General features: G+C 41.8%; 1 protein-coding gene across 1 annotated transcript in view; it reads left to right on the forward strand.

The window, feature by feature from the left end:
- The window catches only part of AP2B1 (adaptor related protein complex 2 subunit beta 1), a 156,133-nt gene that overhangs the window by 69,611 nt on the left and 64,015 nt on the right, over positions 1-22,507 (forward strand). The window contains exons 13-14 of the mRNA XM_049771462.1: positions 4,867-5,126; positions 14,510-14,702. Coding sequence (XP_049627419.1) covers positions 4,867-5,126; positions 14,510-14,702 — 453 coding nt within the window. The remainder of the gene's footprint in view (positions 1-4,866; positions 5,127-14,509; positions 14,703-22,507) is intronic.

Here is a 22,507-nt window from a genome sequence, read left to right on the forward strand (position 1 = left end):
GATTGATTTTATTTAAGCGTCAGCTTTCATGATATTTTTGAAAATTGAACTTAAACTTATTTTGGCAGGGGAGGGACGGTGCATCACCCAGCTGTGCTCAGGGCTTATTTCTGGCTCTTAGAGATCTTTCCTGGCAGGCTCAGAAGATCATATGGGACACCAACGATTAAATTCTGATTAATAGAAGTGTAAAGCAAGTGCCTGGTGTACTATCTCTCTGGCCCCGAACTTAAACGTTTAGTGTTAATGGAATAGATATACTTATTTTTGGTGTGGGCTGTTGAGAGAGTTCATACCCAGCAATGCTTAGGGGTTACTCCTGGTTATACATTCAGGAGTTACTCCGTGCAGTGCTCAGGTAACCATATGGGAATGCCAGGAATTGAACCTGGGTTGGCCACATACAAGACAAACAAATATCCTACCTATTGTGCTCTCACTTTAGCCCCTGTAATACTTGGACATACTTCTATAAAAGTAACATTGAATCACAAATTGCCTTCATCTGAGAACTTTAATTTTGTTTGTTTGTATTTTGTTTTCTATTTTATTTGGTTTTAGTTTGGGACCCAAACCTGGTGATGCTCAGGGGTTACTCCTGACTTTACACACAGGAATCACTCCTGGTGGACTTGGGGGACCATATGGGATGCCAGATATCAAACCTGGGATGGCTGTGTTCAGGGCTGAGTTTCTTTTTTTTTTTTTTTTTAGGGCTGAGTTTCTTATCCACTGTTCTACCTCTCTAGGTTCCTGGTCTTTATTTTTTTGTGTGTTTGTTTTTTTTGGGGGGTCACACTCGGCAGTGCTCAGGGGTTACTCCTGGTGCTATGCTCAGAAATCACTCCTGGTAGGCTCAGGGGACCATATGGGATGCTGGGATTCGAACCACCATCCTTCTATATGCAAGGCAAACGCCTTACCTCCATGCTATCTCTCCGCCCCTGGTTTCATTTTTTTGAGGTGCAGAAGCTTCTTAAATTAATGTAGACCAATTCATTTATGTTAGCCTCCATTTGTTTATTTGGTGGCTTTTTATTTTTAAAGATACCTCTAGTTTCAATATCCTAGAAAGTCTGTATGTGTTCTTCTATACCTTACAGATTCAGTTCTATAGTGAAATCTTTAATTTTTCTTTTGTTTTGGCTTTTGGGTCACACCCGGCAGTGCTCAGGCGTTACTCATGGCTTTATGCTCAGAAATCGCTCCTGGTGGGCTCAGAGGACCATATGGGATGCCAGAATCGAGCCACCATCCTTCTGCATGCAAGGCAAATGTCTTACCTCCATGCTATGTCTCCGGCCACTCTTAAGTTTTTTTTTTGGTTTTTTGGTTTTTTGGTCACATCGGCAACACTCAGGTTCCTCCTAGTTCTACATTCAGAAATCGCTCCTGACAGGCTCAGGGGACCATATAGGATGCCGGGATTCGAACCACCATCCTTCTGCATGCAAGGCAAATGCCTTACCTCCATGCTATCTCTCCGGCCCTCTTTAATTCATTTTGATTTGACTTTTATGTGTGATGTCATATAGAAGTCTTACGTTCATTTTTTAGCTTGTGGTCAACAGTTTTCCCACCACTTGCTGAAGAGGTCTTCCATACTTTATATTTTTTGCTTCTTTATTAAAGATTAACTGTATGCAGCAACATGTATAATATGAGTCTGGTTTTGTATAAAGTAAATAAGTAAGTGCGTGGGAACTGTCTGGAAGTTTATGTACTGAACTATTAATATGGCTGAGGATGGGAGAGTGAAGGTGGTGAAGAGTTGGATCATTGCGGATTTATTTTTGTATTTTACCCTTATAAATTGTGATGTCTCATGAAAAATATGGGTTTTTTTAGCCATGAGCATGCATAAAATTATTTTACAACTGACACCAGAAAAAAAAGGCACTACTAAATTTAAGTATCACTCCTTTGGAAGCACTTTGCTGTGTATTTTCTTTAACAAGTTTTGATTAAAATGCCACTATAACTGTATTATATATAGATTAGTAAATTGTATTAATATTCTGAGCTTATTAAAGTCAGGTACTGTGTAGTGCTTCATTTCTAAAGCTTCCGTAGGGTCTCTAGGATATTCTCAATAATTATTTAAATAAAGATAATAAGAATGTAGGGTGCATTTTGTGAATTATTCTAATATTTTTAGAAGTTAAACATTTGTATGTCTCAAGGCCATCTCAACCAGTTAACTTTTTTTTTTGGTTTTTGGGTCACACCGGGCAGCACTCAGGGGTTACTCCTGGCTCTGCTCCTGGCAGGCTTGGGGGACCATATGGGATGCTGGGATTCGAACCACCTTTCTCAGCATGCAAGGCAAACGCCTTACCTCCATGCTATCTCTCCAGCCCCACCACCAGTTAACTTATACTGGATTAAAAATTTTGGGGCCGGGCGGTGGCGCTGGAGGTAAGGTGCCTGCCTTGCCAGCGCTAGCCTAGGACGGACCGCGGTTCGATCCCCCGGCGTCCCATATGGTCCCCCAAGAAGCAACTTCTGAGCGCATAGCCAGGAGTAACCCCTGAGCGTCACAGGGTGTGGCCCAAAAACCAAAAAAAAAAAAAAAAAATTTTCCCCCACAATTTCTCTTTCAACTTGAGGTCTCTTAGGACTAGCATTGTTCGTTTTTTTGTTTGTATGGTTGGTTTTTTGGTTTGACGCTATATTCAGTGGTGCTCAGAGCTTATTTTTGGCTCTGCTTTCAGGGATCAGATCTGGCAGGACTTGGGGATCATATGGAGTGCCAGGGATTGAACCCAGGTTTGCTGCATGCAAGGCAGGTCCCTTAGTAGCTGTCCTATCTCTGGACCCTTGGTTTATATTTAAAATTTTTTTAATTTTAATTTTATTAAAATCATTGTGATTTACAGTCTTTCATAGTTGGTTTTCAGACATACAATGAATCAGAGCCAGTTTCACCACCAGTGTCCACCTCTATCCACCAGTGTTCCCCAAGTCCATCCATATCACCTCCCACCCCTGCCTCCCAGCCTGCCAGTACAACAGGCCCATTTTTTTTTGTTTGTTTGTTTTTTGGGCCACACCCATTTGACGCTCAGGGGTTACTCCTGACTATGCACTCAGAAATCGCCCCTGGCTTGGGGGGACCATATAGGACACTGGGGGATTGAACCGCGGTCTGTCCTACGCTAGCACTGGCAAGGCAGACACCTTACCTCTAGCGCCACCTTCCCAGCCCCCAGCAGGCCCATTTTAAGTTTAGATTGTTAAAGTTTGGGTCTCTTGATTTCATTGTTGTTGTGTTTGGCTTGAATATTTAGTTCTATTCTTCATTAACACTATGTACCTGAGGCTGCTTGGCCCCTGGCCCCCCATTCTTTCATATTTGTGTTTCTCCTCTTCTTTTTTTTTTTTTTTTTTTTTTTTTGGTTTTTGGGCCACACCCTGTGACGCTCAGGGGTTACTCCTGGCTATGCACTCAGAAGTTGCTCCTGGCTTCTTGGGGGACCATATGGGACGCCGGGGGATCGAACCGCGGTCCGTCCTAGGCTAGCGCAGGCAAGGCAGACACCTTACCTCCAGCGCCACCACCCGGCCCCCTGTTTCTCCTCTTCTACTCAGTTTCTTTACTACTCCTCACTATTCTCTGGGCCAAGGTATATTTAAATTCTTTGAAACATTCGTGGTTGATGAGATCTAATTTAGAGATTAGAAGTTACTCCAAGGAGGCTTAGGAGGCCCAGAGCCTCTCCAAGCAATACTGACACAGCTGTGCAATCTTCAGTGCCAGCCCCCTGGATGAGGTGCTACAAGAATTGTGCAATGTCAAGGATTATCTTGACCATACCAGTGATGTTCAAGGCACTAGGGCTGTGTCCTATGATGATTGGGAGACTATGTGCTACACCAACTATGTTCAAAGAACTAACCTGTGTCAACAGGCATTTCTTTTTTTGTTTGTTTGTTTTTGTTTTTGTTTTTGGGTTACACCTGACAGTGCTTAGGGGTTACTCCTGGCTCTTTGCTCAGAAATTGCTCCTGGCTTGGGGGACCATATGGGATGCCGTGATTCGAACCACCGTCGTCCTACATGCAAGGCAAATACCCTACCTCTATGCTATCTTTGTGGCCCCAACAGGCATTTCTTAATATTAGCTCTTGCCTTTGTGCTTAGATTTACCTGGCATGTAATGCAAGGATTTGAACCATGTATGGCCTATGTGGTATAGGGTATTGAATTAGATTTAACCACAAATGCCTTAGTTGAGCCATGGACTCATTAGAACCCAAGTCTAAGCAAAATACCTTTTTTTTTTTTTTTTTTGTCCCCCAATTCACAATACAGACCAGGTAAAGGGCTAAGCAAAATATCTTTTTTTTTTTTTCTTGGTTTTTTGGGCCACACCCGGAGAAGCTCAGGGGTTACTCCTGGCTATGCACTCAGAAATCACTCCTGGCTTGGGGGACCATATGGGACGCCGGGGATCGAACCGCGGTCCATCCTAGGCTAGCGCAGGCAAGGCAGGCACCTTACCTCTAGCGCCACCACCCGGCCCCGCAAAATATCTTAATAGCCAACTCTTCATAATAAATCACTGCAGCATTGCCCCCCCCCCTCTCTCTCTCATATCTTTCTCTCTCCCTTTGGTTTTTGGGTCACACCCAGCAGCACTTGGGTTACTACTGGCTCTACGCTCAGAAATCACTCCTGGCAGGCTCAGGGGACCATATGGGATGCCGGGATTTGAATCACAGTCCTTCTGCTTGCAAGGCAAATGCCTTCCCTCCATGCTATCTCTCCAGCCCCAGCATTGCCTATCTTGGTAAGAGATTTGCAGCTTGGATTTCTAGTGAAGGAAAATTTTATTTAAGCTTTCTTGCCTTTGCTTTTATTAGGACTCTGATAATCCTGACCTTAGAGACCGGGGCTACATTTATTGGCGCCTTCTCTCAACGGACCCTGTCACAGCCAAAGAAGTGGTCTTATCTGAGAAGCCTCTGATCTCTGAAGAGACAGATCTTATTGAACCAACTCTACTGGATGAGCTGATCTGCCATATTGGTTCTTTGGCCTCTGTGTACCATAAACCTCCCAATGCTTTTGTGGAAGGAAGTCATGGAATCCACCGCAAACACTTGCCAATACATCATGGGAGGTAAGCAGATGAATGAGGTTTAAATAAGAAATAACTGTGTTTGGGGCCGGGCGGTGGCGCTAAAGGTAAGGTGCCTGCCTTGCCTGCGCTAGCCTTGGACGGACCGCGGTTCGATCCCCCGGTGTCCCATATGGTCCCCCAAGCCAGGAGCAACTTCTGAGCACATAGCCAGGAGTAACCCCTGAGTGTCACCGGGTGTGGCCAAAAAAAAAAAAAAAAAAAAAAAAAGAAATAACTGTGTTCAAACATTGTTCAATGCATTTATAGTCTAGGAAAGAACTTGCTGTGAATAAATTTGCAATATTGCCTTAGGGGTGCATCTAAATAACTGTGACCATACACAGAATAGGTCTCTTTATATTCTGTTTTCTAAAGTAAATAAAACTACAACTTTAGAATATTTTGTAAGAACCTTTGAAGTTTGATAGTTGCTTAAGTCTCTAGTTAGAAAAGGGTTGAAGTCATCCCTGAGTAGAAAACTTGGAAAAAGCTTATGTATTAATTTTATATTACCGTGTTTTCTGGTGTATAAGACGACTTTTTAACCCATGAAAAACTTCTTAAAAGTCGGGGGTCATCTTATACACTGGTATACAGCACACTGAAACTTACTCCAGCTTCAAGGACGAATGATCTGACCCCCCTCTTATCCTAGGCATTATTTCCTTTGAGGTGCAGAAGCTTAGTTTAGTCCCATTGGTTTATCTCTGCTTTCATTTTTTGGAGAGTGCTGTTTCCTCCTTGAAAATGCTGTTAGTCTCAATGTCATGGAGCGTTTTACCTACATGTTGTACATGTTGTTCTATATACCTTATGGTTTCGGGCCTGATATCAAGGTCTTTAATCCATTTGGATTTGACCTTTGTGCATGGTATTAGATGGAGGTCTGAGTTCACTTTTTTTGCAAGTGACTGACCAGTTGTGCCAACGCCACTTGTTGAAGAGGCTTTCCTTGCTTTATTTTGCATTTCTTGCCCCTTTATCAAAAATTAATTGATTATATATCTGGGGCATGCAGAATCATTTTATAAAAAAATAGTCTGTATTCTATGTAGACAATAAATTTCAACTGTGTCCAGTTTGGTTAATTTTACTTAACCAAATTGAATTGATTCTATTAATAAGAATTCTGTAAGAACAGTTTTGGATAACAGTTAAATTCTTGCATTTTAGCTTTAGTTTTTAATTTGGGAGTAATATATAATAAAATTTTAAAATGGTTATCTTAGAGTCATTTCAGTCTCTTTTTTTTGTGGGGGGGCTACTCAGGGGGACTTCTGGCTATATGCTCAGAAATTGCTTCTGGCTTGGGGGACCATATGGGACGCCCGGGAATGCGAACTGTGGTCTGTCCTAGGTCAGCTGCATGCACGGCAAACACCTTACTGCGCCACTGCTTCAGTCCCGGGTTACTCTAGTTCTGTGCCTAGGTTATTCCTGGTGGATGGTTCTGGTATCATGTGGTTTAAGGAGATTAAACTCAGGCCTCCTGCATGCAAAGCATGTGCTCAGCCCACTGAACAATGTCTGGCCCATTGAGTTCTATTTAAATATACTGGAAGCAGGGTCAAAGAGAGTACAGTGGGTAAGACATTTGCCTTGTATGTGATTTGATCCCCAGCACTCCATATGTTCCCCTGAGCCTACCAGAAGTGTTCCCTGAGTACAGAGCAAGGAGTATGCCCTGAGCACTGACAGGTGTGGCCCAGAAAACAAACTTTCTTTGCTTTTGTTTTTTGGGCCACACTCAGTGGTAACTAGGGGTTATTCCTATTCTGCTTAGAAATTACTTCTGGCAGGCTCAGGAGATCATATTGGATGTCGGGGATCAAACCCGGTCAGCCATGCAAGGCAAATGTTCTATCTGCTATGTTATTCCTCAGGCCCCAAAACAAAACAAACGTTTTTTTAAAAATAGACTATGAGCACAAATGGAAAGGAAAGGGGACAACCCAAAGAAAAAATGTTTTTTTCGGGGCCGGGCGGTGGCGCTAAAGGTAAGGTGCCTGCCTTGCCTGCGCTAACCTTGGACGGACCGCGGTTCGATCCCCCGGTGTCCCATATGGTCCCCCAAGCCAGGAGCAACTTCTGAGCACATAGCCAGGAGTAACCCCTGAGCGTTACTGGGTGTGGCCCAAAAACCAAAAAAAAAAAAAAAAAAATGTTTTTTTCATTAGCCTTATAGCATTTTTTTCACCCAAGAGAGTCATTGAACTTTATAAGACTTTTTACATTAAACTGTTGCTCCTTGTAGGCAATTATATATAATAATCTCTACATATGACTATAATTTCTTACTCTGGTTTAGGTTTTGTTAATAAATAAGGCTTTTCTTCCTGTTTTATTTGCCTTTGTAGCCATAATTACATGCCATTTAAATTACATTTTTCCTAATCAACTTTGACTCAAATGAGAAGAGTAAAGTGAAGCAAATCAACAGTCAGATTAAAAAACTTTCTAGAACACAAGGAAAAAACCAATACGTAAACAACTTCAATAAAACAACAACAAAAAAGCAGCAGCACAATTTCTTACATGATCTTTTTTGATTAATATCTTTGTTATCTTCTCAGTTCCTTATAGTATAAATTGTTTTGTGTTCTGAAAGGAAGCACAAGAGGAGAAATCCCTTTTGGAATAAATAGGTTTTACATATAGCTTCAAGTAGCATGTCATAATAGTACTAATACTACTTAGGTTTCTTGTAGACCATCATTATGTCCTAAACCTTTCCACTCCCTCAAAAATGTCATTAAAAGTAATAGCCTCTAACATCAAATACAATACTTTAAAACCTAATCAATCCTTCCTCTTCTAGAGTTTTAAATATTCTTTTTTTTTTTTTTTGTTTTTGTTTTTGGGCCACACCCGGTGACGCTCAGGGGTTACTCCTGGCTATGCGCTCAGAAGTCCCTCCTGGCTTGGGGGACCATATGGGACACCGGGGGATCGAACCGCGGTCCGTCCAAGGCTAGCGCAGGCAAGGCAGGCACCTTACCTCTAGCGCCACTGCTCGGCCCCCCGAGTTTTAAATATTCTTACTTCACTGTCTTTAAAATTAGGTAGGAAAGGGGAAAATGCCTTGTCCTTGATAATTGCTTATTGTATTTTGTTTACCAGCTGCTTTTGGGGGTGAGGTGATAAATAGTTGTCTAATTTAGAAAAATCTCACCTTTTAAAAGTACTGATTTGATGACAGTTGTGCAATTATTAATACCTAGGAGTTAACAATGGGAAATATATTTATTTTCTTTCATTGTATAATTAGAAAATATGCATAGTAATTGATTGTCCATATTCCTATAGAAACTATAGGATCTGTTTTTCTTTTTTGAGGGCCACACCCAGTGATGCTCAGGGGTTACTCCTGGCTCTGCGCTCAGAAATCTCTCTTGGCAGGCTCAGGGGACCATATGGGATGCTGGGAATTGAACCAGGCTCCATCTCGTGTTGGCTGTGTGCAAGGCAAACTCCCTATGGCTGTGCTATTGCTCCAGCCCCCCAGGATCTATTTTTCTAATTAACTTTTTGTCTTGTAAATACTCTTTCTCTTGGGGGTGGGTATGTTTTGAGGGCCTTACATGGAATATGCTCAGGATGTACTCCTGCTTCTGCATTCAAGGATTATTCCTATTGATTTGGGGGAGATCTTATGGGGCATTCTGGGGATTGAACCCAGGTTTATTGCATGTGAATCAAATGCCTTTCATGCTGTCCTATCTCGCTCGTCCCTTATATTACTCTTATTTTTTTCATATAGTGATTTAAAAGTATGTACATTGTTACCTGTTTCACTTTTTGTAAAGGTGCTAATAAATGCATGTGTTTTGTAATTTCCCAAATAGTTCATTTACTACAAAGTTATACTTTCTTATGCAGAGAATATCCTTTATGAAGATTTCATATATTTATTGTCAGATGTGTGTGCAGGTACTTTTTTTGTTATTTTAAAAATTCTTTTAGCTAATTTGTTCCTTTTCTCAGCTTGAGATTTCATGTTTGACTTCTTTGATACTCTGTCTTAAGTCATCTTTTTTAGTTTGTTTTTCTTTTTAACTAATTAATTTATTTTACATTTCTGTTTGTTTTGTTTGGGGGCCACATCCAGCGGCACTCAAGGGTTATTTCTTTTTTTTTTTTTTTTTTTTTTGATTTTTTTTTTTTATTTTTTGGGCCACACCCGGTAATGCTCAGGGGTTACTCCTGGCTATGTGCTCAGAAGTTGCTCCTGGCTTGGGGGACCATATGGGACACCAGGGGATCGAATCGCGGTCCATCCAAGGCTAGCGCAGGCAAGGCAGGCACCTTACCTTTAGTGCCACCGCCCGGCCCCAAGGGTTATTTCTGACTGTGCTCAGAAGTTACTCCTGCAGGCTCCCGGGACCATAAGCGATGCGGGGAATTGAACCCAGGTTGGATAAATTCAAGGCAAATGCCCTACCTGGGTGCTGTCATCCAGACCTTATTTATTTTGGTTTTGGCCATAGCCAACCAGAGCCAGGAAGGCCTGCTTTCAGGAATCACTCCTAGCAGTGCTCTGAAGACCATATGGGATGCCAGGAATTGAACCCAGATCGTATGTAAAGCAAGCACCTTACCCACTATATATCTCTTTGATCCCTGTTTTTTCTTTTTTAATCTGTGCACTTCTGTGTTCTTTCTTTTCTCTAACCAGTAGCTTTGGTTTATTAGGTTTTGTTTGTTTTGTTTTGGTGCCACATCCTTCGTTGTTCAGGGTTACTCATGGCTCTGTTCAGTAATTACTCCTGACAGATTTGGTGGACCATATATGAAACCGGAATTCAAAACCAAATTGTGTAAGTGCAAGGCAAATGTCCTGCTTGCTGTGCTATCGTTCCTGTCCCAGAAATTTTTGGGGTTTTTTTGTTTGTTTGGTTTTGGGTCACACCCGGCAGTGCTCAGGGGTTACTCCTGGCTCTAGGCTCAGAAATCGTCCCTGGCAGGCACAGGGGACCATATGGGATGCCAGGATTTGAACTACCGTCCTTCTGCATGAAAGGTAAACGCCTTACCTCTATGCCATCTCTCTGGTCCCAGAAACTTTTGGTTTTACCTCAAGTTTCCAAACCTTCTCCTTCTGTGCTTCTTTATGTATTTCTTTTTTTTTTTTGGTTTGTTTTTTTTTTTTTTTTTTTGGTTTTTGGGCCACACCCGGTGACGCTCAGGGGTTACTCCTGGCTATGCGCTCAGAAGTCCCTCCTGGCTTGGGGGACCATATGGGACGCCGGGGGATCGAACCGCGGTTCGTCCAAGGCTAGCGCAGGCAAGGCAGGCACCTTACTTCTAGCGCCACCGCCCGGCCCCCTTTATGTATTTCTTTAGATGATTTGTCTACTAACCATAATAACTAAGAATATATTACAGAGAGGGGCCGGTGCAATAGCGCAGTGATAGGGTGTTTGCCTTGCACGCAGCTGACCCAGGATGGGCCTGGGTTTGATCCCCGGCGTCCCATATGGTCCCTCAAGCTAGGAGTGATTTTTGAGTATATAGCCAGGAGTAACCCCTGAGCATCACCAGGTGTGGCCCCAAAACCAAAAAAAAAAAAAAAAAGTATATTACAAGCCTTTTACAGTTTGCACTGTTTTTTTTACTTGGAGTGTTTTAAATCTGATCCCAGATCTATCATTTCATCCATAAGTACTTTGTTTGGTATCTCTAAAAGGCATGGACTTTAAAAAAATCAAGTGTGTTGGCAAACATAAAAAATAGAAATAGTGGGGCCCGGAGAGATAGCCCAGCGGTGTTTGCCTTGCAAGCAGCCGATCCAGGACCAAAGGTGGTTGGTTCAAATCCCGGTGTCCCATATGGTCCCCCGTGCCTGCCAGGAGCTATTTCTGAGCAGACAGCCAGGAGTAACCCCTGAGCACCGCCGGGTGTGGCCCAAACCCCCCCCCCAAAAAAAATAGAAATAGTGGGGCTGGAGAGATAGCACAGCAGTGTTTGCCCTGCAAGCAGCCGATGCAGGACCTAAGGTGGTTGGTTCGAATCCCGGCATCCCAAGTCCCCTGTGCCTGCCAGGAGCTATTTCTTAGCAGATAGCCAGGAGTAACCCCTGAGCACAGCCGTGTGTGGCCCCAAAACAAACAAACAAACAAATAGAAATAGTGAGCCCAGAGAAATAGCACAGCGGCATTTGCCTTGCAAGCAGCCGATCCAGGACCTAAGGTGGTTGTTTCGAATCCCGGTGTCCCATATGGTCCCCCCCGTGCCTGCCAGGAGCTATTTCTGAGCAGACAGCCAGGAGTAACCCCTGAGCACCGCCAGGTGTGGCCAAAGAAACAAAAAAGCAAACAAACAAAAAAGAAATAGTTCCCCCACTTTAATTTAAAGCATCTAATTTAAGATGGCATAGGATGCAAACACCCTCTTTGTGTTGAAATAAAGCTTTATTTCTTTTTTTTTTTTTTTTTTTTTTGATTTTGGGCTACACCCAGCAATGCTCAGGGTTTATTCCTAGCTTTGTGCTCAGTGATCACTCCTGGCAGTACTTGGGATTATATGGGTTGTCAAATACTGAACCTGAGGGCATGTAGCAGGCACCCTAGCCACTGTGTTATCATTTCAGCCCCTGAAGCACTTTTTTTTTTGTGTGTGTGTGGTTTTTGGGTCACACCCGACAGTGCTCAGGGGTTACTCCTGGCTCCATGCTAAGAAATTGCTCCTGGCAGGTACGGGGGACCATATGGGACGCCGGGATTCGAACCGATGACCTTCTGCATGAAAGGCAAACGCCTTACCTCCATGCTATCTCTCCGGCCCCTCCCTGAAGCACTTTTAAAAAATACAGTATCAATCACCCTTCTCTAATTTTTTTTTTTTTATTTTTTTTTTTGGGTCATACCCAACTGCGCTCAGGGGTCACTACTGGCTCTACGCTTAAAAATCGCTCCTGGCAGGCTTGGGGGTCCATATGGGATGCCAGGATTCTAACTACCGTCTTTCTGAATGCAAGGCAAACACCCTACCTCCATGCTCTCTCTCCAGCCCTTCTAATTTTGTTTTTTATTCTTTTCCCCTTTCCCTTCCCCTTGTTGTATCTGGCTGGCATACATGACTTGGTGCTTTTACCTGTACATTTATTTGCTTCCTAGTGGGGGCATAGTTCTGCTCACATACACCTGACTGCAGTGCATCTTAGATAGCATACTTGGTTGGGGTGGGTGTGGGGCCAAAGAACAAAGCATAATAGCCATGTTCAATTCTTGTGGGTAGCACTGTGGATCGAAGGACCTAATTTATGGCCTCATCCTTAGAAGGTCTTTACCTGCTTAACTAAATAAGAAGCTTAAAGTTTCTTTTTTTTTTTTTTTTTTGGTTTTTGGGCCACACCCGGTGACGCTCAGGGGTTACTCCTGGCTATGCGCTCAGAAGTCGCTCCTGGCTTGGGGGACCATATGGGACGCCGGGGGATCGAACCTCGGTCCGTCCTAGGCTAGCGCAGGCAAGGCAGGCACCTTACCTCTAGCGCCACCGCCCGGCCCCATAAGCTTAAAGTTTCTTAACCTGTAGTATTTTGTTATTGGTGCTTTTGCTGTTGGAGTATTATATCCGGTGTTGCTAGGAGATTTGGGGGCATGGGTGCCCAGAGCTTCACACATGCAAAACGTGTGCTTTACCACTTGAACCACACTCCCAACTCTGCTATCAATTCTCTACTTTAAAGTTTATCTAGGATTGCTTTTACTATTTTTCTTTTTTTTTTAAAGCTTGTTTTCTTTTTTTTTTTTTTTTTTTTTTTTGGTTTTTGGGCCACACCCTGTGACGCTCAGGGGTTACTCCTGGCTATGCGCTCAGAAGTTGCTCCTGGCTTGGGGGACCATATGGGACGCCGGGGGATCGAACCGCGGTCCGTCCTAGGCTAGCGCAGGCAAGGCAGGCACCTTACCTCCAGCGCCACCGCCCGGCCCCAAAGCTTGTTTTCTAATTTTTATTACAACACTGTGATTTACCAAGTTGTTCATAGTAGAGTGGTTTCAGGCATTAAATATTCAAATACTATCTACTACCAATATGACCTCCTTTCTCCTGTGTCCTCATTCTCCCACTCACCACCATAACCTGCCTCCAAGAAGGCACAAACAAATTTACTTCCTATTGCTTGTTTTGGGGGAGTCTTATCCCCCAGATTCTGATAATTCTTTTAAATCTTGGAATCTGGAGAGAGAGTACAGGGATTAGGTTGCTTGTCTTCCACATGACTGACTCGGTTAATTGTCGGTATCCCCCAACCATTCCGGGTGTTACCTGGAACATCACTGGGTATGACCCCAAAGCCAAAAATTTTATATTAATCAAATCTAGTCATAAAATTATTCTCAGCTTTTAGAATCAGCCCCATCTGCTTTTGTTTTGCTTGTCACTATGTAGACACGTACACAATTCTTATTTCTGCTGTTATAAAGTATTTCCAGTTATTTTTGTGAGTACTGCTTTGTGTGTTGTTAGAGTAAATCATTTGAGGATAGAAAATTATTTCCTGAGCCCGGAGAGATAGCACAGTGGTGTTTGCCTTGCAAACAGCCGATCCAGGACCTAAGGTGGTTGGTTCAAATCCCGGTGTCCCATATGGTCCCCCGTGCCTGCCAGGAGCTATTTCTGAGCAGACAGCCAGGAGAAACCCCTGAGCATCACCGGGTGTGGCCCAAAAACAAAACAAAAAAAAAAAGAAAGAAAAAGAAAATTATTTCCTTTTCTAAAAATGACATTAAATGCTTCCTCAGCATTCTCATTAGTGTTCTCTTATAAAATAGTTGCTCAACTAAAATAGAATAATCATTGAAGTCTGCTTTTTTTTTAAGCAACTGTGTTTTGAATGAAAAAAATTAATTCCACCACAGAGACAGGCTAGGGTGGAGGGGGCCAGCTGGAAATTGGTGTTGGGAAATATGCACCGGTAAAAGGATGGGTTTTGGAATATTTTATGACTGAAACTCAGTCATGAAAAACTTTGTTATTCTATCCCATAGTGAGTAGATTAAAATATTAATTTAAAAATAAATTCCTGGGCCGGAGAGATAGATAGCACAGTGGTAGGGGGTTTGCCTGTGCGCAGCCAATTCAACACAGTGATGATTCAAATCCTGGCTTTGGTCCCCTATGCCTGCCAGGAGCAACTTCTGAGCGCAGAGCCAAGAGTAACCCCTGAGTGCCACTGGGTGTGACCCAAAAACCAATAAATAAATAAATAAAATAAAAATAAATTCCTATGATTTTTTTCCATATAATTGCTTAATATAGATCTTATTTACAAAATAAGAGCCTTTCCCCCTTATATATATGTTTTATCCAATATTGTTACCTTGGTACTATGTCTCAGGTGAGACTGATTTTTCTCTTTTCCCCTCTTTGCATGACTGCAGCACTGATGCAGGTGACAGCCCTGTTGGCACCACTACTGCCACCAACCTGGAGCAGCCTCAGGTTATTCCCTCTCAGGGTGACCTTCTGGGGGATCTTTTGAACCTCGACCTTGGTCCTCCAGTCAATATGCCACAACTATCCTCTGTGCCGATGGGAGCAGTGGATCTCTTGGGAGGAGGACTAGATAGTCTGGTAAGCATCTGTTGTCTTTCTTTTGGTTATTTTAAACTCTTCATGTACTTAAGAACTTCCAATTGTTTTTCAGAACTCGACCTTTCCTTGCTGAGCAGAGCAATGTCCTTTGTTAACAGAAGGGATTATTTGCCATTATGAGAGCTCATTAATACTGCATAATGGGATATGTTACAAGTGTACAGGATTATTTTGTTGTCCCTGTCACTAACTAGCATTTGGTGTTTAAACAATTTATTATTATTGCCTTTGCTTCTGGATAACTTCTACAGATTTCCCTTTTGACCAGAATAGCATTTAACTAACCCTAAAGATGTTTTCCCCTTGGGGCCCTTTGCATACTTGCCTTTTTAATATTTTTATTATCTTATGCCCTGTGTAGAAGCTTCTGCAAGGTTTTGAATCAGCCATTTGAGTTACTTGCATTTAAAAAAGGAAACTTTATTTAGATTGGGAAGTACTACTTGTTTGATTCTTTTTTCTTCCACCCTGTCAAACTCCAACTTAATTAACTTCCTCAGATCTAATACTGAAAGGCTCCAAAGTCCAGCGTATCTGAAAATGTGCCACCAATGGAAACTAAAATTAGTGTTTGTTTCTCTGTGAGATAAACGAGAAATATTTTTCTTCTGTGTAGAAAAAGAAAAAAAAACAGATCTATCACATGGTTCTTATAAGCTAGCTACTTAACTGTGGTGAAAGAAATTAAGCTTTTTTTTTAGCTAGATGCTTGCAAATAAGATGTCTGTTATACCTTATAATTATAAAGATGATCAACAAACTGATTTATTTTCTAACACAAGATATTGAAAAGCAGATGCCATAGATATGAAAATATATGTTCCCAGAGATTATACAAACAAAAAAGCCTTTTCTTCTACACACATCAACATTCTCTCCTACTTTTATAAACATTGTGATGTGTCTGGGATGTATGCCAGCCATATAGGTCCATTTACTTTTTGACTTAAAGAGAATTTAAGGAAATAGAGTAATAGTCCTATCTCTATAGGTTCTACATTTTATTAATGGAGAATCATGCCAGCACAATAATCACTATTGTCTTTTTTGGGCATATTAGCAGTTACTTCTCATAATCATGTCTTCAATGAGTAGAATTGATATATACTTAACTTCCTCAGGATTATTATGTACAGCCTTCTATAAACTTTAGGAGAACTGAATTATGAATATTGAAATTTTTGTGGAGACTCCAGTAATGCCTTAAAACATTAAAAATAGGGGCCGGGTGGTGGCGCTAGAGGTAAAGTGCCTGCCTTGCCTGCGCTAGCCTTGGACGGACCGTGGTTCGATCCCCCTGGCCTCCCATATGGTCCCCGAAGCCAGTAGCGACTTCTGAGCACATAGCCAGGAGTAACCCCTGAGCATCACCGGGTGTGGCCCAAAAACCAAACCAAACCAAACAAAACAAAACATTAAAAATAGCCCTTTCTGGGGCTGGAGAGATAGCATGGAGGTAAGGCATTTGCCTTTCATGCAGAAGGATGGTGGATCGAATCCCAGCATTCCATATGGTCCCCCGTGCCTGCCAGGGGCGATTTTCTGAGCATGGAGCCAGGAGAAACCCCTGAGCACTGCGGGTGTGACCCCCGACAAAAAAAATAGCCCTTTCTATTCTGTAGACATTTATAGCTTACATTGTTTTATCCTCCTCAATCTTATGCCTGGCACAAATGTACTTATTACTTTGTTTAGTAATATGACATGGTAGTAAGATTGCACCAAAAAATATCAAATTTGAGCTGGAGAGATTATATAGGGGTTAACACACTTGCCTTGCATGTAGTCTACTCTGGTTTGATCACTGGCATATATGGTCCCCTAAGCACTGCCAGGAGTGATCCATAAGCATAGAGCCAGAAATAAGCCCTAAGCACTGCCAGATGTGGCCCCCAGAAAAAAATAAGAACATTTCAATTTTAAGAAGAAAAAAGAGATTCTATGTAATTTGACTTGATTTTGCAAGGAAATACCTCCTAAAGGATCACCTAGCTCGCAGGGGTCTCAAACTCAATTTACCCGGGGGCCTCAGGAGGCAAAGTCATGGTGATCCTTGAGTGCAAAGTCAGTAGTAAGCCTTGAACATTGGGGGGTGTGACCCAAACAACCAAAACAAAACAAAAAAGGATTCCTCTAGGGCAGGGCCACAAAATGTTGTACCAAGGGCCCTAAACGGCCCGCTGGCTGCGAGGTTGAGACCCCTGCTCTAGGGCCTATACCTTGTGATACTAAATGATCCTGCTGTTAGTTCTATGTTAGGGTCCAAGAATGCAGGATTGCTCAGGTCATGCAGCGTTAAAGATAAAGACTTCAAGGGTCACCCAGGTGGTGCTTGGGGAGCCAGGACTATAGTAGCCTGTGATGTTTGGGAGAGATCCTCTGTTTTGATATTCCTTGGTCAGGTTTCTACACTTTTTTCATCTACTTTAGCATCAGAACAATACATTATTTACATTTGCTTTTGTATTAGTTCCTACTTGCCTTTGACCAATAAATTTTTTCCCTTACTTTACCTAGCTACCTGGTCATTGGTTAGAAAATGCTTGCAGTATTTCTTCATATAGAGAAGCTGTTAGAACTTTTCTAAATTGCAGTAACCTGAGATTTTTTTTCTTTTCCTCTTTATGGGTGTTCTTTTGTTTGTTTGTTTGTGTGGATGTTCTTGTTAGAATGCATAAAAACCTTTCCAGTTGATTTTCTAAATACTATATTACCTTTGTTATGTAGACAAGTTCCTATGTAATTTACATTAAATTTTTCTGACTTTGGGGGTTTAAATGGTATAGTTGGTATTATAATTGCAGAAAGTGTTTACATATAGTTCTAGTCTACTTAATTCTAAGATGCAAACATATCCCAGAAATTAAAATGAGAAATAAAATGAGAAGACGGAAAAGCCCCCTTCTTGTTGTTTTAAATCTATATGTAGCTAAATATATATTCATTCAGAGAATCAAGATTTCCTTTAAGGAAACTTTACAAGAAAGGCCTAAATCTGGCTCTGTGGAAGATTAGATTCTAAGGCAGTAGTAGACTGCCACTTTATAAAAATTCCTATTCTTGTATAGATTAGCTAGTTTTTTGTTTTAGTTTTTGGGCTACACCTGGCAATGCTCAGGGATTACTCCTGACTCTGAGCCAAGAAATTACTCTTGGCAGGCTTGGGGGAGACCAAATGGGATGCTGGGGATTAAACCCGAGTCAGACACATGCAAGGCAAATGCCCACCTCCCAAATTTGCATTTACTGTGTATAAATAGGCCGAATTTTTGCTCTACAAAAGTAGAGCAAGCTATATTTTACTATATTTTACAAATGAATTTCCTGAATATCCTGCATCAGAAGGATACTGATCTAGTTGCTCTGGGGCAAAATCAAGCAGATCCCATTTTTAACAGACTCCCACATCTGTGGACTACATTTTGAATAGTAAGGACTTTGATTAATTGTGGCCTCTGGAAACCACATACTAAAGTGTTTGGTGAACTATAGCCTTTGGTAAACCCAAATGCCTTTTTTTCTTTTCTTTTTTGTTTTTTTGTGCCATACCCGGTGACACTCGGGTTATTCCTGGCTATGCACTCAGAAATCACTCCTAGGGGCCAGAGAGAGAGCATGGAGGTTGGGTGTTTGCCTTGCATGCAGAAGGATGGTGATTCAAATTCTGGCATCCCATATGGTCCCCCGAACCTGCCAGAAGCAATTTCTGAGTGTAGAGCCAAGAATAACCCCTGAGCACTGTTGGGTATGACCCTCTCCCCCCCAAAAAAAAATCACTCCTGTCTTGGGGGACTATATGGGATGCTGGGGATCGAACTCAGGTCCGTCTGGGCATCTGTGTGCAGGAGTATATCCTGAGCATCACCGGGTATGACCCAAAAACTTAAAAAAAATTGTGGATCTTTTTTGTTTTGTTTATTTTTGGGGGGCGGATTCTTTCAGGGTCACCTGACAGTCCTCAAGAGGCCGTTCAGTTAGAGATTGAACCTGAAGCCTTATGATGTCATGCATGTGATTTAGCCCTTTGACTATCTCCCTGGCCTTGTATGTTGTGCCTTGTGATATCTCTGGTACTGAATCTCTGAAACTGTTAGTTCTGGGTAGTGTGATTCTTCCCACAGTGCAGATCCTTCTGATTTTACTTAATATAGGGGAGGTACCTTAATGCCTATGTGCATAGCTCATGCATACATGTTACAAAAATACACCTTTCTTTTGGGGAGGGGCCATATCCAGCAGCTCTCAGGCATTACTCCTGACTCTGCACTCAGAAATTACTCCTGGCAGGCTCTGGGGGGACCTAATGGGATACTAGGGATTAACCATATGGGATACCAAGAATCAAACGAAGGTCAGCTACAGGCAAAGCAAACACCTGATTCACTGTACTATCACTTCAACCTGGCCCCCCCAAAATACACCATTTTTTAATGATTTGGACATCTGTGGCAGTCATTAACAGAATCATGGAATCTCATTTTTGTTGCTTTTACATTCATGCTCTAAGCACATACCTTGGCTAAATTATATGTAGCCTTTTGTTATCTGAGCTTGCTGTACATTAATTCTTTTGAGATACATGGTGTTTATTATGCATCAAAAATGGAATTTAACTACTATTCACAATACACTTTCTCTATACTGACAAAGGGATTTTCCTGCTAGAGAAATGTTTTCTTAGAGTGCCCAGCCAGAATGGAGTGAAATAGAAGAGAAACTGCCTTTTCCAGACTCCTTTATATGTTTTTCAGAACCTTCCACTCTCAGGGCGGGAGAGAGTAGTTAAATCTTTTGTCTTGCACATGGATGAGCCCATATTATGGCTCCCTGCACACCACTGTGGGTGACCTCTGGACACAAAGCCAAGAGTAAGCCCTGAGCACTGCCAAAAGAAGGAAAAAATACATTAATAATATAATTAGAATTTTTTAGCCCACAGGACATCCATTGTATACATTATTTTTTCATTTTCATGTTTCTCCCACTAGATAAGATTTGCCAATTTCAGAGCTCATGCTTTGGAGTTGGTGGTCTGGAGAGATCTTTGTAAATTATAGCTAATTTTTTCCTGATGAATTTCTCAGTGTGGCTTCTGTAACCATTTGTTTTTGTCAATGCATAGATTTACTAAAGATTTGCCTCAAGCAGGTTGGGAACTAATTATCAGTTACTGAGTGACTGTGTCTATGCCATTCCCTCTGTTAGGTCTTTTATAATTTCTCCATGGAATCACACTGCAAAATAATTAAGGTCCCATTTTATAGAAAACTGAAGATGATGGGCCCAGGGAGAGATAGCACAGTGGCGTTTGCCTCGCAAGCAGCCAATCCAGGACCAAAGGTGGTTGGTTCGAACCCCGGTGTCCCATATGGTCCCCGGTGCCTGCCAGGAGCTATTTCTGAGCAGACAGTCAGGAGTAACCCCTGAGCAATGCCGGGTGTGGCCCAAAAACCAAAAACCAAAAAAAAAAAAAAAAAAAAAGAAAACTGAAGACATTGCAAGTCTTGGGATTTCTTTAAAACTTCAAAGTCTATGTTCTTTCCACTACCCTTTGATTCTTCCAGTTTGTCATCATCGTCTTCTAGAAAGAGTTCAGTCTCATTTGATATTGGTCCTTCTCAAATTGGAATATGCAGTTTCTGGAGTACATAGCAGAGTGTAGGTTTTTGAAGCCACAGGATAAACTTAGTCATTGTCTTCCTTGATGCTAATTAATGTAAACCCAGACTAATATTACTGTGTTGAGGCTTAGAATGTATAATTATATTTATAATCAAGGTGTTTAAATAAAGATATTAATTTTAAAAAGAATGTATAATTATTTGAGGGGCCGGGCGGTGGCGCTGGAGGTAAGGTGCCTGCCTTACCTGCGCTAGCCTAGGAGACGGACCGAGGTTCGATCCCCCGGCGTCCCATATGGTCCCCCAAGCCAGGAGCGACTTCTGAGCGCATAGCCAGGAGTAACCCCTGAGCGTTACCGGGTGTGGCCCAAAAACCAAAAAAAAAAAAAAAAAAAAAAAAAAAGAATGTATAATTATTTGAATATTTAAGATAAAACACAAGACTTGATGGTTCTAATCCTATGCCTAGTGCCTTGGGTGTGTTAGTCTGGGCCGATCATGTTGTTAAGAGTTACTTGAAAGTTTGAGGATTCTAAAGTATATTCTTTCATGCAATGAGAAGTTGAGTAAGTTTAGACATCCATCTTGTTATAAAAAAAAAAAAAGCAATAGCATTAGTCATCGTAACTCTTTGCTTTAAGTAGAGTCACAAAAAATCATCTTGCCATTTGTTTGAAAGTAAATTGTGATATAAACTAGTACTTTCAAAGCAAATAAATTACCTAAACCATCAACAGTACTTTTCTTCTAAAAAAAGGTCCTTTTTTTCTAAAATTGGTTTTTCTGTCTTTCTCCCCTTCCATTTTATCTAATTTTTGTGAAGAAAAATGACCAGTTACATGCTCCATCTCCTTATTTGTCTCATGCCCATACACTATGTTATCTTTCTCCTTTTTTTTTCCTTCAGAGAAAATGATAACTTTCCTTAGAGCCTTTTTTCAGGCAAGAGAAAAGGTCTGAATAAAGTTTTCGTATGCCATGGTTTTGTTGATTAGTAAACAAAGAAGTTGACCTTTCTGGGATGAAAGATATAGTTCACTTTCTTGCCTTGCATATGGCCAACCCAGGTTCAGTCCTGGCATGATCACAGATGTAAACCCTGAACCCAGCTGGGTGTGACCGACAAACAAGCTTAACTGACCTTAAAACCTTTCCTCTCGATATAACATCTCTAAAGATAATTATGCATGGAAAGTGAATTGTATTGGATATATAAAACGTAAAAGAATATTAAATTACCTTTTAGGAGTTAAAATGATTATAGAACAATGAGTAGGATGCTTGCCTTCATGGTGCCAATCAGGGTTCAGTCCCTGGTATCTCATATGGTCCCTGAGTCCACCAGCAGTGATCTCTGAGTGCAGGATCAGGAGTAAGTCCTGAGCACCATTGAGTATGACCTACCCTTGCCCCCAAAAAGAGATGCCTGCCAGGAGCGATTTCTGAGTGCAGAACCGGGAGTAACCCCTGAGCGCTGCCGGTTGTGACCCAAAAAACCAAAAACTAAAGTTGAAAACCAGTTGTCAGTATGATTTTTATACTTCAGCTGGAAAGCAGTTGAAGTAGTTGTTAGTACTCTTGGAAATTTTACATCTTAAAAAAGTCTCTAGATTTTTATAAAGGCCAAACTAAAACCTAAAGACCATCATAATTAAGTCTGCCAATTTAAACTTTCTTTTCTGTGGCTTAAAATAATACAAATACATTGATGCCCTGTTTGCTAGTCTACTCATTCCTCGTAATCAAGCCTTTATTATTGTCTTTTTAGACTTTGTTCACTGTTCTTTGAGAAATAGTTTTTTTGTTTAGGAGCCATATCTGCTTATACTCAAGAATTATTCCTGGTGGGCCCTGGGATCATATGGGATCCTAGGAATCAAACCTGGATTGACTTTGAGCAAAGCAAGCACCCAACCACTGTTCCGTTGCTCTGGCCTGTCAGCCCCAACTCTTTGTTTTGTTTTCTGGCCACACCCAGTGATGCTCAGGGGTTACTCCTGGCTCTGCAATCAGGAATTACTCCTGGCAGGACTCGGAACCATATGCGATGCTATGGATCAAGTCCAAGTTGACAGCATGCAATACAAGAGCGCCCCACCCACTGTACTATCTCTCCAGATCCAGTTCTCAGCTCCCCCCCCTTTTATTTTTGGGCTATACCTG

Source organism: Suncus etruscus, chromosome 1, assembly GCF_024139225.1.
Source record: "Suncus etruscus isolate mSunEtr1 chromosome 1, mSunEtr1.pri.cur, whole genome shotgun sequence".
In the NCBI taxonomy this organism is placed as follows: domain Eukaryota; kingdom Metazoa; phylum Chordata; class Mammalia; order Eulipotyphla; family Soricidae; genus Suncus; species Suncus etruscus.